At 31.9% G+C, this 18,078-nt stretch overlaps 1 protein-coding gene across 1 annotated transcript; it reads right to left on the reverse strand.

Annotated features, from left to right (window-relative positions):
- Positions 1-5,946: 5,946 nt before the first annotated feature.
- LOC125829517 (photosynthetic NDH subunit of lumenal location 4, chloroplastic) lies at positions 5,947-14,716 on the reverse strand. The gene is made up of 7 exons (XM_049508737.1): positions 14,360-14,716; positions 11,573-11,665; positions 9,972-10,032; positions 9,806-9,874; positions 9,182-9,297; positions 6,174-6,246; positions 5,947-6,102 (listed from the first exon to the last, which is right to left on the reverse strand). The coding sequence occupies exons 1-5, from the start codon at positions 14,681-14,683 to the stop codon at positions 9,215-9,217; spliced, it is 630 nt and encodes a 209-aa protein (XP_049364694.1). The 5' UTR covers positions 14,684-14,716; the 3' UTR covers positions 5,947-6,102; positions 6,174-6,246; positions 9,182-9,214.
- Between the last annotated feature and the right edge of the window lie 3,362 nt (positions 14,717-18,078).

Raw genomic sequence — 18,078 nt, forward strand, 5'->3', positions numbered from 1 at the left:
TCGTCTTTTCCTTTCTTTCGTCTTCAATATAATACTCAATATTTGTATTTATATTAGGGAGACGTTTGATTATGAAATTTTTTAATTTTTTTTGGAAGCTTTTGGAAAAACAAATTTTTAAATCTAATTTAAAGTTGAATTTTAAAATTTAAAAAATAATAAAAAGTGTTTTCATATGAAATCTCGATTTGCATTCACAGTCAAACACCATTTTAATTTTTAAATATAATTCAATTTTTGTTCAAATTTCAATATGAAATATGTCCAAATGCGCACTAATTAAATGAAAAAAATAACCAAAGTTCCATACGACTTTTGATAAATTACATTATGATACTATGTATTATTCAACTACACATTAAGGACCCATTTAGGGCTTATTGTAAGTAACTCATTATTTTTAAATATTGAAGAAAATTAAGTGTTGAAACTAATTATATAAATAAATAGTTGTGTTTAAATAAAAATACATATAAAAATCAAAAGTGTGTATAGATCAATTTAATCATCTTATAAACTTAGTCAAATATTATTACATCATGAAAATTTTACACAAATATTAGTTTGCATAATGTTTCCTTTTTCGATTAAAAATATTAAGTGTTTTTTTTTAAAAAAAAACCATGAGGCATATTCACAATTAAACTAAATATATGATCACAAAATTTTAGAAAAAGATTAAAATTACAAGGTAAATGTTCCGATATACTTATTCTTATGGATTTAAGTGGACAAACATTTTTGTTGAAAACATTTATTCAATAAAAGAGAGAATAAATTTTTTTTTGAAATATGTATCTTCCGAACTTCTTAAAAAGGAAATGACTATATAATATGTCGAACTTCATATTTAAAATCAAACACATGGCATGAGTATGACCCTAAGGGTCGTTTGGTTTGAATACAAGTTATGATGAGATTAGTTATGTTGTGATTAGTTATGCTGAGATTGTTTTTTATTGACTGTTTGGTTTGTTGTATTAAAACTAATATGCATGACATACTTTTTAAGAATAAGTTGTTTGTTTACAAAAATACTCTTCATCTTATTTAGGCTTTTTATATGTATTTTTTATGTAGCTTTATTTATTCAAATAAATTACGTGAATATGTTTAAATTTGTATTTCATATGAATTGAATAGGCCAGTGGGAAGCCTCTCCTCTTCCCTATCATAAGTAAAATATTAATTAAAAACAAATCAATCATAATTTGAAGTAAAAACTGTATCAAAATAACTAAAAATATTGGATCAAAACTCCAAAAATGCTTCAAGAAAACAACAATAAAGTGACCAAAATACACCAAGCCAGATGCAAAAACTGCATTAAAACAGCTAAAACTGGACAAAATTTGCATAAAAATAACCACAAAAATTGAACCAAATCTGAATTCAGACACCAGCAAAAAATCCACCAAATTAGTAACAAAAATCGCATTAAAACGTCTATTAAGACTTGAAAAAAAAATAACAGCAAAAACTCCAAAAAATTGACCAAAATTGCACTAAAACACTTGCCAAAACTAGAGCATGCAGCTATAAATTTGTGTTAAGATTATTTCTTATTGAGTGTTTGGTTTGTTGTATTAAAACAATGTATATTGCATTTTAAGAACAAGTTGTTTGTTTACAAAATTACCCTTCGTTTTATTTAGTTAATATTTTCTTTGCAAACTTTAATTATTTATTTTTAAAAATAAAATATTTATTTTATTTAGCTTAAATATTTTTGTTTATGCATTCTCATGGTAAGTACCATATGTATTTAAAAATATAGCTTTTTTCTTATTTAGCTTAAAAATAGAATTTCCCTCTTTAAGTTTTATTAAAGTGAAAGAAGATTTATGGGAAATTAAAATATAAATAAACATAAGAATTAGTCAAATAAATTCATAAATAAAAATTATATTTATATAGTGTAATTTTTTAATAGAAAAATAGAAATAATTATCCTAAAAATAAGAAGTAATGAATATCAGTATACATGATATTAAAAATAATGTAAATATACATAAATATAAAAAATGATGTATACAAAGGGTTTAAAGGGATATAGTTGTCATTTACCTATTCTATCCCGGGATAGATTATCCCGGGATTACTATACCACCAAATGGGAGGGATAACTTATTTCGGTACTAATTCCTAATCCTGGGATAAGTTATCCCAAGCTTTCCAACCAAACAAGGAAATAAAGGATACTTAAAATTTATTCCGGAATTAACTCTCCCTATCCATACTTACCCTTCTTATGAGGTATATCTTAGTAAAACTTATTAGTACAATATAATTATTTTAAAAAATATATATGTATTCATTTTGAAATTTTAAGAAGAAGATAAGATACATATTTTTGTTAGAAAAATTATTTTCACCTTTGATTCAAAAAAGGGTAAATAACTAAACATTCTTGAAATATGTATCGTTCAAACTTAATAAATAGAAAACTAAACACAAATAACTTTTTAACAACAAGATGAGTATTAACTATTAGCAACTATTTTGTTGCGCTTTAAACACGTAAAATATTTGTAGTTTTATCTAATTATAAGATATTGTTATATACAGATTTTAGTTTTATTTTAGTTCGTTTGTTCATTTTAAAATTATTTTAAATTTACTTAGTTGGATGAAATTTTATTTGTGTGTAGAGTTTTATTTTTTTCATTATATAAAATGTTTAAATATTATTTTAATAATTTTTTTTTAGAGATTCCATCATAATATTTAAAAGCTTAGAAAGATAAAATAATTTTGTCAAATACCTACAAATTTCAATCATCATATTAAGTGATTTTGTCACAATTCAAACCGACATAATTAACACCCACACTAACACTCAAAGAAACAAATCATATCTTACCAACTAAACAATGACATAATCAATTCATCTAACATGTTTATAAGCATTAAAGATATGAAATAAGAGTTATAAAATTATAAATAAAATAAAGTGCAGAATCTAATTGTTATATTTCTCCAAATTCGAAAGTTATTGCAATCTCTAAAAGTAGTCAAAAACTAAACAAGTAAAACAATGTCCGAAAAGAAATAGACATCAATCATCAAGAAGGTATGTGATAGCCTAGCTAGGAATAGCTCCCCTTAGATCAATCAACTAGTTGTGCTAGACACAAGGTCGCATAAAAGACTCTGGATCAAAGAAAAGTAAAGGAGTAACATCAATACCAACACTATGTACCGGTAGACATTATAAGCCAACTCAAATTAGTAACATGTATATATATATATAGAGCACTGCTAATTGGCAAGACAGAATTTTGGCACGAATTGCCAAGACACGGCTAAATGACGAAAATGTCCCTTTGGCACCAAAACCACTTGTATTTCCCTCCAAAAAAGAAAACCACTTGTATGAGGCTTTTGTTGGCTGCCAAATGTACAAATGGGATCCATACCTTAACTATTTCATTTTCTTTCATCCTCTTTACTCTTTTTCATTCATTTTTAAAAAAATTCCTTCGACTTTCTTTTTTCCTCCTCTACGTTACTTCATTTGTCAGAGTTATAAAGAATTTTTAAGACTTGCCCAAAATATCTAATATGCATATTTTACGGTATTATTTATTTGAGAGAAAAAATAAAGTGAATGTGGCGAGAAAATTTCGAATTAATTTTTGAATGAAATGGAAGAAATTGAAGGTAATGAAATTACAAATAAAAAAATTGTAAAATTTTGCGTATTAATTTCTTGAACCTTTTATTTTTCTGTTCGTATTTTATAGAATGATATATACGAAATATGAGAATTTAGATATTTTGTTTTGTGTTTGTTTATAAAAGATTATACATTGATTTTTTAAATATAACTTTTTTCATCATATATAAAAAAAAATTAAATTAAAAAAATGTTATAAATATTTTTAATTTTTTTTTTGTTCTATTCAGGTGTTTCTCTTTATAATAATCAAGTTATTTGCATTTACTTCGTATTTTAATTTATATTTTTATTTTAAGAATGTCAAGAATGAATTTTCATGTTCAAAATAACTTATGTCTTTTAAATTGATTATTTTTATTTAAATCAAGCATCATCAAGACATAGTATATCACAACTAAATTTTTAACTTTTTGTAAAAAAATAAAATCGTTGGAACGAATTTATCATATTTCTTAGAAATAATTAAATTCTTAGATAATGCATACATTTTTTGAAGGATCCTATATATAATTAGATCAATTTCTTACATTATCATATATATTCTAATCGACCAAAACCAAATACACAAAAAATTAAAAAAAATTAAAGTGATAAAAAAATTGACTTAATTTCAAAGTTTGAAAAATCAAATTATCGACCAAAACCAAATAGAAAATAAAATAAAATTAAAGTGATAAAAAAACCGACTTAATTAATTTGACTTAATTTCAACATTTCAAAAATCAAATTAATTTATTTAATAAAAAAATTGTCCAAACTAAATCACGGCTAATTCTACTAAAAATAATTAAATTTCAGCATTTGATAAATAAACTAATTAATACGAAAAATAATAAAATTACAAAAAGAAACGGAAAAGAAGAAGAAGATATGGAGTTGGAGAAAAAATATAAAGAAATGGAGCGTTTTAGCTTCTTTTTTTAGTGGGACCCAATTTCCACGTGGCAAAATATGAAAGGATCTAATACAAGTATTGTCTAGCACGTAATAAGTGTGCCTCACACATAATAAAATTTTTCTTAAAAGTATTAAAAGTGGTTTTACTTTTGAGGTAATTTAGGTACACGAAATAAATGAATTTATCCAAATGCCCTTAACATTTCACCAAAATTACGAAAATACCTGATTTTTGTTGCTCATGTCATTTCGTGCCAAAAATCTGTCTTGCCAATTATATTTTCCGATATATATATAAGTAGACATGTACCGCAATACGTAATCAATAACTCAACAATACGAGTAGTCAACATCAACATGACAAACAACCTCATTCTGACATATCAATGTCAAACCATCACTAGACATATAAGTCACCAAAAACATATATCGCAGTTATCACAAAACTCTGCAATTAATAAGCAGTCACACACAGTCATGGAATTATATCCACATTGATTCACAACTTTATAGCTTTGGTATCTCATCAGTCTCATCTATCACTCACACAGTCACTTATCTCTACACACATGCTAACTCTTTTTTCTTCTGTATCATAATTCAACAAAAACTTCTTGAGTTCTTCTAATTTGAAACTTCACCAGAATAAGCTTGATTATCCCTAAGCCCAGTGTGAGTTTTTCTAGTTGAATTTACTCCTACATTGTCATTTAATTAGAATGGATAAGAGATTTTTTCTTTCCCGCATTTATCCTCCGCTTCCTTATGTCTACTATTTAGACAAATTTAACTTTCTTTCTATTTAGAATAGGAAACTATTAATATGTCTTATGACAGTGAAATCTATCAATTCTTTAATCTTGCCAAACTAGCCATGACCTATAGAGGATCTTAGGTGTCTATGTTCTGTACCGTCGTGGTACCTAATTCAACATACAACTACTCGTCCGTAAGCTCACATTGGACTCGAGTCACTCATCATCAGAAATAATATAAATATTTTCAAGGAGATGGCTTAACAGTCGATGATTGGTCAAAATTCAAGAGACCAGAGTTCAATTACTTTTGTTACAAAAACAAAAAAAATGCTAGGTGATTTCTTCCTATCTATGTATGCCTTGAAGGGAAGAGTTGCCCTGCATTGATGAGAGGTAACGTGTAAGTTGTAACCAATTAAAAAGTCGAGATGAGGCAAAACTGGCCCATACATCATTATTATTGAAAAAGAAAGGAAAAGAGGACAAATGGAACTGTCCCAACTCTTTTCGACTTCATGTTATATAGGTGAACGATGAACTTACATTTAATTTCAACGGTATTCGTCACAAAATATACATGATATAAATATACACGATTTTCAAGTATCCGTCACAAAATATACATAAAATAATTATACAAGATTTTCAAGTATTTTGAACATAAAACTCTAGTTTGCATATACTTTAATCAAGTACAACAGTCAATTATACACAATGTTAGGAACTTAGATTGCCAGCTCAAAAATGATACCAGAAAGTTGGCACCTGCAAGCATTCCTCACCATTAGTTAAGTTGCATCTTGTATGAAAAAAAAAACATCTGTTTCTTGGCTTACTTTTATTCCCTCTAGAAAAATATTCTGTCACCTTTTGCTCTGTATCTTCATTCAAACTAATTCTGGGTGGATCCTATGTCAAGAGATCAACAATATGTCAGTATATTAAACAAGCCCCAACAACATTGAAGAAATGAGAAGTCAATATTTTCTGCATAAGATCTTCAAGTATTAGTTATGCAACCTACAAGATATTGAAAGTTCTTACTCTGTAAGCCCACAGATTTCAAGTAGCTCTAAACATGTATCTCATGCCAAATGAGAGGGAACACACAGAGGATGAGTGCTTACTATGCCATTCAAATGAAAATTGATGTTCTTAACGATATGAATACGGCTGCTTTACCGGAATATAGTTTCCTCACATGCTTCCTTGATCTAACCAATTATGGTGCCAAAAGTTAGGAAACCAAATCTCTCTATCTAAAATCACTCTACATTTTTATCACTATTATCATTGTAGGTAACAGTCACCATGATTTCCTATACATCCACAACATACAAAACATTTTGGCGTAGCAGAGTCCAATACTCGAAGAAATTCACCATAAAACTAAACAACTGGTGAATACTTGAAAGTGGCATCTGATGTTCACTAACAACGATGGTTGTTTTTTTTATCGTTAACTACAGTGGCTATTGTGGATGGGTCAGCATTTCAACTAGAGGTGCTAGCTAGACCAGAGTGCAATAGAGTCAAGGCAGATTGTATGTCCAACCAATATCTCCTTATTAACGTTTCCAAAGGTGGTGGCGTGATCTTTGGATACTAACTCTGGTGTGTGTTTCTCAACCTTTGTGGAGTCCAATGGGTTACACCAACAAATGTAAAGCAAGTCCTATACAGTTGGCAAAGCCAGAAAATGAGGAAAGAGACAAAGAAGACTGGAAGACCATTCCATTTTGCATGATGTGGAGTATTCGTAGTAGTCCCACACTGTTTGTGGGGTGGGCAATTGGGCAATAGTCACTTCATGAGCTAGCTTTTAGGGTTGATTTAGGCCAAAGTCCATTTTCTTAATATGTATCGGAACTAGACAATCCCAAATTTTAATTTATTGATGTTGGGCCTCCATTTTATGTTGTCCATGCTCCAATCAGTAAGCCTGGGCATGCGGGGTTTGTAAGTAGTCCCAACAATGTTTGGGGATAGACAATTGAATCTTCACCTCATGAGCTAGCTTTTGAGGTTGAGTTTGGCCCACTGTCCATTTTCTTAACAAGTAATTGGATTGAGAAAAACTGCAGATGCTTCGAGGGGAAGGAGAAGAATTCTTCACTGTGGAAAAAAATATTTATCCAGAGTTAAAAACACATCGTATACTGCTGATTTTGCTACTAATATTACTGTAAGCTGAACTTTTTGGAATGCTTTCAGCTTTCGGGGTATTCCTTAGAAATGTTTTATTCTTAGCTCAGTACTAGCTTGGTACTACATTTATTCAAAAAATCTACCCTTTACTGATGAAAAAAGGATGTGGTAAACAGGAACAATAACAGGTTGTTCTACTTTTATATTGAGCTTATTACAGACGACTTATCTAGAAAATTGTACTTTATTCTATTTCTTTAAGAAGTGTAACAGACCCAGAGGGAGCGGGATTTTACTTTAGTGTCTTTCTTGAGCAAACATCACCAAAGCCAGCTAGAGTTCAGAAGATAGAATATTTATATCGAGTCATCCTGAGTTCATTTATTAGAATGAAACAAGGGACTGGGTAAACCTGGAAATCACTCATCAGTCTTTCTTTGACTTTCCTGATATCTGGTTGTATGGCATTTCCTGCTTAGAAAATGAACACACTCCTTTTGTACAATGATGTCGGAGCTCTGTTCTGAAAGTTGCAGGCATTACTCTCCTGCTGAATAACTATGTTGAATATCTAGTTTTGTTGGAAACTCTCTCTAGGCACAGTAATTAAGAGAGCTACCAGTCTGCTAGTAATCAGCAACAGTAACTCATTCTTCCTTTTAATCTTCTCTTTTCCGTATTTGCAATTAACTTTTGCTTAATTCATCAATTATAAACATAGTATGATAAGCCACTGGAAAAATCATGCACGGGAATCATTTAGCAATGACATGTTAGTAGATGCAATTTTTTTTTTTATGTCTCATGAAGTTCCCCCCGAAAAAAACGTTGTGTGCTACTTTCTCTGTCCCAGACTCCCAGTTAATCAGCTACTTCTCCCCAACCCCTTCTTTATTTTTTAAGACCTACTTTTTTTTCCCTTATCCCCAAGCTACTTGACCTTCTTTGGGAATGGAAATCCCTAATATGATAATTCTAACTATAAATGTAAACATACAAATCCCGCATATGTGCAAAGTAAACAGGTCACAAGCCTAGATAAAGGAGATGTACAGAACGATGAAGGTTAGCGTAACTATAGTCAAACTAATTCGAGGACTCATACAGTTAACCCAACTAGTTTGGGAATTAGGCATAGTTTATATATAAATTTATACCTTTTATTTTTGTTAGTTTTTTTTTTTTTATGACAAGGGAAACCTGCAGCCGCTACCTTTTGGGTACGCACAGGGTAAAACCCCCGCTCCTATGCAATAGCTCGCAAACAACACAAGAGAGGTAACCCGCACTAGGCAATCCCGGTGCGATGAGCTCGACCCAGAAGGCAAACCCATTGCTTTTGCTGGCAAGGGGTTTTGAACTTGAGATTTCCAACATGGAAGTTCCAAGCCCAAACCACTGGCCACCCCAAAGGGTGATGCTTTTTTTTTTTTTTTATGCAGATACAGACTAAATAATCACATGCTCAAATCAACTTTTAACTAGGTGTGATATTTCTTTGACACTCCATTATCTATACATTTTAAGTTTTTAACTATCATCCTGAATCTCATATAGGCAAGTCTCATATAGTAACACTTAATAGGGACATCCAGATTGGAAAGGAGGGAGGGAGTACAAAAGCAAGTGTGACACCATGATATAACAAAACAAGTAAGGAAGAAAACCTTAATCACAAGGTGTCTTAGGAACTCACTAGTTGTGCTTGAGCTTCAGATTTCTCATCATATCACATTTTCCTGTTTCCAGAGTATAATTCAACGAATTTGATGTCATATACAAGTGTTGCATTTCCAGGAATATTGCAGTCTCCTACACAGATAAAAAAACATTTATCTTTATTAATGTGTAAACAACTGCTATCGCGACAAACTGAATATCTTCTTTTTATTTAGAGAGATGAAAAAGGTTAGATGAGTAACACAATGAAACTGGGTAGATGAGTCCTTCTCAGCCTCACAAGGCCAATGGTAGCCTAGACCATGTAAATGAGGAATATACATTGATTAAGATTATGAAGAGAAATTGCATACCTATTCACATCCATCCTTTAGAACATAGTAAGCAAAGTTGTTTAAGATGCTACTTGCAATTAAGTGTTCTTTATATTTCAACAAAAAATGCAAGTTTTCTTCTCTAATAGTTTTGATACATTCTGATGTCACCAGTTAACCAAAGGAAAAAAAATTACAACTCATTTCTGCTAGCTTGTTTCAAGAGAAAGAAATTAAAGAATAGGCCTTATCATCTGATGTGCGAGATGATATTTGTCTCAAGGAACCAAACAATATAATGCATTTAAAACGTATCACAAACACACCTGAAAAGCAGCCTGCTGGTTCTGGTCCATACGCCAAATGTGGAGGAATCTGAAGCTTACGTTTGCCACCTATGTATTAAAATTTCTAAAGTGAACTATACTGGGAATACTAAAAAGAAACAAGCAAAAGATCCACAGGAGGCTCTAATTAGCTGTAAAATCTTACCAACTAGCATTGGTGGTACCCCTTCACCTCCCAAGATTCCCTGATCTAATCCCTTGATCACCTGTCAACAACATGCTCTGGAGTTCAGAAATTGTAGATAAGATATTGCAAAAAATTAAACTATATTCTTCATTTAGTTTCTCGTTTATGTTTCTTATTCATGTATACCTTCTATATGAGCCTCAGATAAAGCTCTTGGATGCCATCTTATTGCAATTTGAGGTGTAAATTGGTTATCAGCATATATATAAGAGATTCCATAACAGAAAGAAGTGATGGCTTACTGAAAGAATTGGTTATCAGCACATTATTTATGTCTTCCTTTAGTCAATAATCAAATGAGGTTGTTGACGCTACATGGAAATAAACTTATTTCATTCTACTCCATTTCATATCCCAAAACATGGTTGTTTCCTTTCTGCGAGCTTCTCTTATTCTTCATTCCTTTTCCTTCTCTTTTGTGAGGATAAACAATTTTTTTTTCTATTTTTTGATAAGCATGGATAAAAGATCTTGGTAGCAAAAATTATGAATTGAGAGAGCAGAGGAATAGGGAAGATGTTAATAGAGGGAAAGACTAGCCTAATAGAGCCGAAAAGTCTAGTGAAGTTGCAGAGGCGTATCCAGGAATTCGTCAAGATGGGTGAACGAATACGAAAAAATGCATCTTAAATATAAATTTGATAAGTTTGACTTTTAGGTTCTTAATATGAACCATTAAATTTTAAAAATTATGTGTCCAAAATATATGATACTATTAGTTTTAAATTTTAATATACACATTTGGTTTAATTATATAAAAATCTTATAGTGCAAAGTTTTTTAGGAACTTCCAATGTAAGGCACTTGAAAATTTTGAAAGATTAAAGGAAAAAAAAAACAAAAGAAAAATTAGTTGAAACGTCAAAAGTATAATCGATAACCACTTGGGGAGGTGTTACTCAAAAGGACAAGATAGATATAAGACTTAAATTTTTATCCTTACTTAGAGAGGTGCACTCAATCATTATTTGTATTATTATATGATACTTTAAACGTGGGTTCAGACATTTATATTTAAATATTTTAAAAAAATATAACACGATTATATATGATCTAGAGAGGGGAGCATGGGTTCACGTGAACCCACGGCACCCCCTTAAATACGCCCCTGTGAAGTTGGACGATGGTAGTGCTTGACAGAGACTCGCTTTTGTAAAGTAAGATATTGTATCAAAAGTATAACTACTTTCAACTTTAAAAAATTTAAGGAAGTCAAGAAAACAGTGGAAATGAAAATTGATGATACTACGTGGATGATAATGCCCTAACAGTTGCTAAATCCAATGGCAGTGTCTTTTACATTGTTCTCTTCAAACTGCTAGCATATTTAGTTTTGTCAGTACATAGATATTCATCCAGCTTCATACATTGTTTATGATGTTTTGATGCACATAGTGTATTGAACTAAAGATATATGAAAACCTTCTCAACTGTCTGCCTGATAGATAACTGGTCCTAATTTTATAATCTGGGACAGACAAGCAATACAGAAGGTAATACAGATCACATTATATACCACCAGTTACAATTACTTACATCGGACCCTAATGGTAACATACCTTGCCCATGCCGAGGCGCATGGTAAGGGCTCGACCACGTTTATAGCTGCTGTCAAAAACTATACCATCCGCAAACCTTGCAGTATAGTGAATCTGCATGAATAGGATACTCAACAAACCATTCTCAAGTTCAAGAAAAAATAGAGGAGATATTAGATACACAAAACAAAATTTTCTTTTCCTGTGTGACTAAAGAGGCAGTGGTATGTCCTCATGAGGAAAGTAAAAAGCAAACAATGACCATTTCTTCTTTATTCCCTCAATCTCGTCTTTAAGCACAAAATACTAGAGATGCAATCCTCTAGTAACTTCAATTTATCTTTCTCATTATTCTCCTCTGTTCGATGAACAATAGAAGACAAAAATCAACTCTTTTTCCTTTTATCCGCCCGTGTATAGAATTTTTACACCATCAGTCTAATTTAACCTGTGATCACAGGTCAATTATCGATTTTACCAAGTTACTGGTTAATCTTCTCACAAAAATTTATATGTAATTACCTTATAGGTAACCTGATTGTTTAAATATTTTTAACATCGTTAAAGTTAACTCTTTTATTTTTATTTTTTTTAATCAAGTTTTTTTTTTTTTTGACTTTCAAAATGACATATCAACCACATATTTTTGAATTTCATTTTCACGGTATCATGCCAGAGAAAAGAAATATATTTGTACATATAATTTTTTTCTTTTGTTATTCCAACAATAATACTACAACCTTAGAACCTCATGGAAGAAACTTGTTAGGATAATCAAGAAACGAGAAAATGACAAAAATGATCCCTTAAGTTGAGCTACATTAGCTAGGGAGAGTTATGTGAGCTAGAGAGCAATGAGCTATGCTAACAATATGAAATTTTGATGATTAACAAAATGATTAGCAAAACATAACAAACACATGCAACAATCATATATCATACATGACTCAAAAAGGACTGGTAGTGATTATGACAAAGAACTATTGAAGAACCAGTTCCTTAATATGTCTACTACAACAAATGATATCAAGAGTATACTGCTAGGAGGGAAGGAACCAGGTCCTTCACAGTAGACTTGAAGAAGACAGTTGATAGATGGTAAAGCAGATTCCAAGTGCGTAGAAGGATTCCTTAAGGAATTAGGATTGCGGATAATCCAATCAAGCAAGGAACAAGAAAAGAATATGGCAGCATTATCATATTTGGATACATGGGAAAAGCTTTGGAAATAGGAGCAAAACAGTCGTTGATGTGTGAAGGAAGAACCTAATCAAACTTGGATTAGAATCTTGGATTCATGAACTAATCCTTGTTGGAAAAACAAGAAGCAGTCATCTATTCCTATATAAAGTGTCATGATGTTGTTGAAGAAGTGAGCTACAGTTGGGGAGAATTGTAGAAAGGGATAGGTGTACAGTGGTTAGCTCCTTGATTAGTTGTAACCTAAAATTGTAACTCAAATTTGGTGGTAATTTGAGAGGGAAATTCTATGAGGTAGGTCTTACTCTTTTACTCCTGGGAGAGGAGTTTTTTCATGAAAAAAATTCTTGTGTTGATTTACTTCATTCCGCATTTACTTCTTACATAGTTGCTGAAGAATCTAGTTTTTTCAATACATAGGTGGCATCACAAAATAACACCTTGTGTTTGAGGATAGGTTAAAATAGCTCCTTAAGTATGTACCTAACAATTTTGGTCCTTTAAGTTTGTCAAAAGTTTAGCAGTTTCTCTCTGCAAAAATTTACCGAACTTTGTCAATTAGATTTGATGGAACAACAACATACCCAATGAAATCCCACTAACTGAGGTCTGAGGTCTGGGGAGGGTAGAGTGTATACAAAACTTACCGCTACCCCGAGGAGGTAGAGAGGCTGTTTCCGAAGAACCCTCAACTCAAGTGCATCAAACTCAAATAAAAGAAGAAGAAAATGATGAAGAAAGCATAGTGATTAATAAGAAAAACATTGTAAAATCTACAAGAAAGAAACAATAATAACAATAAAATAGTGTCATAATCGAAACACAATACACTACATAAGACAAGAACTACAAGGGTACGACTAGTACACAACAGACACTAACAAGCCTAAACCTACGCATGGCAAGACAACACTTCACCCCTACAAACCTTCTACCCTAGTACGCAACCTCCACTCCTTCCTATCTAGAGTCATGTCCTCTGTAATATGAAGTTGAGCCAAAAAAATTAACTATAAACACCAAAAAAATTTCATCAAATCCTAAAATATGCAACACAAAAAGTTACAGTAGACACTAAAAAAATACTAAGAAAAATAGCAGAAATTACACCTGGAAAACTGCACCACACTCTAGAAATAAATTTAAAGTAGTAGAACAACAAAAATTGTGCTACTTCTTAATATGAGTTCCCGCTTATTTTATTTTTTGCCTAATAGCAGTTTTGGTGGATAAAGTTACCCAATAGCTGTTGCGGGTGAAAGTTATCTCGTGGAATTAGTTGAGTTGCGCGCACAAATAGGCCCCCAAACACCACGATTATCAAGAAAACACAAATCTAACAGGTGGAGTTCCGAAATATTTGACAGAGACCAAAAGTGTTAGGAATTGATTCTAACTCACATCATGAAATAACAACAGACCGCAACATTCTCTGCACCATTGAATTCTTGAAAGCAAAATGTCAATTTTAAATTGTAAAATAAACGAACTTTAGGAGAAATTGTACAGCAATTCCAACAATATGCATCAACGGCAAACGGCAAACGGCAAAACACACGAAAATGCTAGTGTTTAAGCTTCAATAAACATACAAACTTACAAACTTACATTAACGAGCTTATTATATGGAGCCTCTTCACCAGACCCAACAGCAATGTCACAATACCCAAGTCCAGAGCGGACAAAATTGAACTCACAAGTGGGTTCAGCAGTAGTGGCATAGTATTCAATTCTGGTAGCATCAGCATTTAAAGGTGCTGAAGCCACTATTGAAGCAGCCAAAATTCCAACACCCATTTGGAAAATTTGCTTCTGGTTGATAAAAGGAGTTGATTCATGTGAAGAAGAAGCCTTAAAAGTTGCTGCAATGGTGGGTTTTGGAGTGAAGGTTTGAAGCTTAGGTAATGTAAAGGATAGTGAAGAAACTGCCATTTCTGCTATCTGATTAATGTGGAACTTGTGGGCTGTATTTGGATATATGGGCAATGGTTGTTTTTTGAGAACAAGTGAAGGTGATGATACATACATATTTGGGGCCCATTGTGGCTTTTTTTTAATTAAGATTACTTCTCAATTTTGTCACTTACAGTTTGATTTAACATTTGTTATGAACGTGACTTACATATATCCTATCATTACAAATGATTCAAACATATCATTTTCGTCTAAAGATATATCTAGGCCATTTGTGTAAGGATAAAAATATATATGAGATACTTTTATAATGAGTGATATATCATCTCTAAATTTCAAAATTGAAGAGTATATTAAACGTTTTTAAAAATAATAGTTTGTTAAATATTTTATAAAGATTAAAATTTGTTCACTTTTGAAAAATTCTGGGACAAAAAATGTTTAAGAATATAGTAAGGGGCTATTTTAAAATTACTTCAAACATAAGATTCACTTTTGCCATTTTCTCAAACAATTTTTTTTTTTACTTGAGTGGAGCTACACTCAAATCTACATATATACTAGTCTTATTAGTAAAGGTGATACGATATTTTTATAACATCAGAATACCACGTTTCATTATAAAATCAAATTACATTTTCTGATGGATAGCAAGCATGTCCTAATTAAATTCAACTACAGATGAATGTATGTGAGGCACGAAAGTTGTGTCAAAATGGGTGGATGAAAGAAACATTTTGAATTATTAGTAAGCCGTCTCACGTCACAAAACAAGTGGAGCAAAGGGGAACTATTTCAAGAAATCGAAGGTACTTCCAGTGGTAGAGCAAGCTCAAATACATTCTCCCTCGCTATCAAGTTCTATTGAAGAAGCATAATTTCCATTCATATCGAACTAATATGATACAAGTAGTTTGTGAATATAAGGCACTCTAAATTATCGATCTAGCACTAGGATTAAGTATAATTAATACTTGTAGATATAATCTTACTGAAGTTACCACGTCATTTATAGATAAATTAAGGGTAAACTACATAAATTCCACTACTTTAGATCATAATTACTAGAAATACCGTTAGTTTTCAATATTACTCCTTATACCATTTTTCGTTCATAAGATACATTAGTAGTAAACCGTAAGATACATGACTCTATTACGGGATACATGTTTTGAAGGATGTGATAAGTGTTTTAATTAATTTGAATTAACTGTTCCCTTAATTACGGGAGTAAGTTCTGGGAAATTAACAACCATAACGTAATTAGTTGTAACATCTCGCTAATTGAAAGAACTAGAAAGAGCTAGAATTAGAAAGAGTCATTTTTGGAAAGAACGAAAAATCTGAAAAATTGGTTAAGTTTGAGTTTTTGGTCAAATTCAAACGATCATAACTCCTAGCTCAATATGATTTACGTGTGTTTCCAGATACCATATGAAAGATCTTTGAATTATCTTTCCAACGCCGCTGAGTTTGCGCGATTCCAAGTTCGTATGAGTGAGATATGTCCATTTGAAGTTGGGATGTTTAAATAAGGAAAGTCTAATCCGAATTTTTAAGGGGTATTTTGGTCTTTTCCATACCCACTTGATTTAATTCGTTTTTAGTGAATTAATTAGGGTCAAAACTGAATTGCTTCAGTTCGCACAATTGAAAATTCACGCTAGGGCTTTAGAGAGAAGAACTCAAGAGAGAAGAGAAGAGGAAAATCAAGTCGTCTTCGTAAGGAATTGATTGCGGATTTCATCAAGGATTTGATACTACGAGGTATGTGAGACTTTCATAACGTTGGGTTCGTTCGCCCACGTGTCAAACATGTTTATTTCAGCATGAATTCGTCCTAAAAAAATTGGAAGTTTGAATGTTCTTGATGGGTGTTCTTGAATTGCTTTCTGTTTGAATTTGGGTTGAGATTGAGGAGTTCTTGAGAGTCTAATGGCGATTATTAGAGTTTCCTTGAGTTAGATTCTTGTGTTTATGTAGTGGGTACCTGAATCTAAAGATATATTGAGAAAAATAATCGAAATTAATAGAATTAAGGTATGAAAACGAGAGGAAAAATTCGTCAGATTCGCCTTGGGGAATGTTGGCGCAACACGCCAGGAAGACTGGGGCGGCCCGCCAGCAATGCGCTAGAAATGAGCCCCAGTAACTTAGGGGATGGCGCGGCACGCCAGGAACGCGCCCGGGTCGTCTGTCCCCACCCATTTTTTGTCGTTTAGTCCGTTTAAGTCCTTCTAAAGTGCACTGACACTTTCTATTGATTCTAACTACTCTAAATGACTTCTAAACACTTACAAATCATTCATAAACTTGAATCATAACCTTGAATCCATAAATTCCAATTCAAAGAAAGTTAAGAGCCAAGTATAGAAAGTTCATAGAGTCTTTCCAAGAAGTCTTTTACAAATGTTTTAATCTTATTTTAAGACTTGAGTTTTGAGTTAAGTAAGAGTAACTAATGAAGTTCGTTTCTTCAAAAAAAGTATATGGGAACTAAGTATTCCCAAAGAGTAAATGTTTTCACATTTAAACAAGAGAGGAAAAACTGATTTCCAAGAGAGTTTTTGAGCTAGTTTTTGAGTAATTATCTCAAATCACAGAAAGAGTTTTGTTTTTAAAACATATGAGTTGAGTATCTTTTGGGAGTAGTATTGAGCACCGATATAGGGACGCCAGTTCATAATAACTCAAGTCTCCATAAACCATGTAGCCATCATGGGTAGAAAAGATCATACTTTTTAGATGATTCCTTAGTGCTTTTTAGCATAGACTAGTGAATCCACTTAATTGAGGTGTTTTATATGACGGCAAAGTATATGACAATTCTGGCAGCGTGGACGAGACGTTGTATCATCACTTATGCTCATAGTGGTGGTTGTCGGTTAGAGAAACTCCCACAGTATTACATTACTGAGTAAACTGAGTTGTTATTGTATCTCTTTAATACATTGAGTTACCACTTATTTATTTTAAATGCTTTGTATAAACTGCACCATTATTGTTGTTTTTACTTTGCATTTGAGTTGAGTTATTCATGAGTTGAGTAAAGCCAAGGTAAGTGCTCTTTTCAGATTCCTTTCAAGCTTATGTCTCGTTTAGTATTCCCCTTGCATACTCGTACATTCAATGTACTGATACTTTTTGGCCTGCATCGTTTTATGATGCAGACACAGGTGACCAGGATTAGCATCCAGCGCTTCGTTGATCCAGTTAAGCATTCAAAGTTAGTTGGTGAGCCTCCTTGCTTTCTGAAAGACTCCTGTTATATTGTTTTAGTATTTCAGTTGTTAGGATGATCGGGAATCTTGTCCCAATATCCCTCTTTGTTTTAGAGGCTTCATAGACAAGTAGTCAGAGTTCTTTAGTCTTGTATTTCAGATGTTTTGCTATAAGACTTGAGTTGCCATCTA

The sequence above is a fragment of the Solanum verrucosum genome, unplaced genomic scaffold, assembly GCF_900185275.1.
Source record: "Solanum verrucosum unplaced genomic scaffold, falcon-dt-bn FXZP01000031.1, whole genome shotgun sequence".
Lineage (NCBI taxonomy): Eukaryota > Viridiplantae > Streptophyta > Magnoliopsida > Solanales > Solanaceae > Solanum > Solanum verrucosum.

Coding starts and splice junctions, on each gene's coding strand:
- LOC125829517 (XM_049508737.1), bottom strand. CDS start 14,683: ATGGCAGTTTCTTCACTATCCTTTACATTACCTAAGCTTCAAACCTTC. Junction 11,666..14,359: donor CATATAATAAGCTCGTTAAT/GTAAGTTTGTAA, acceptor CTATTCATGCAG/ATTCACTATACTGCAAGGTT. Junction 9,875..9,971: donor GGTACCACCAATGCTAGTTG/GTAAGATTTTAC, acceptor TTTAATACATAG/GTGGCAAACGTAAGCTTCAG.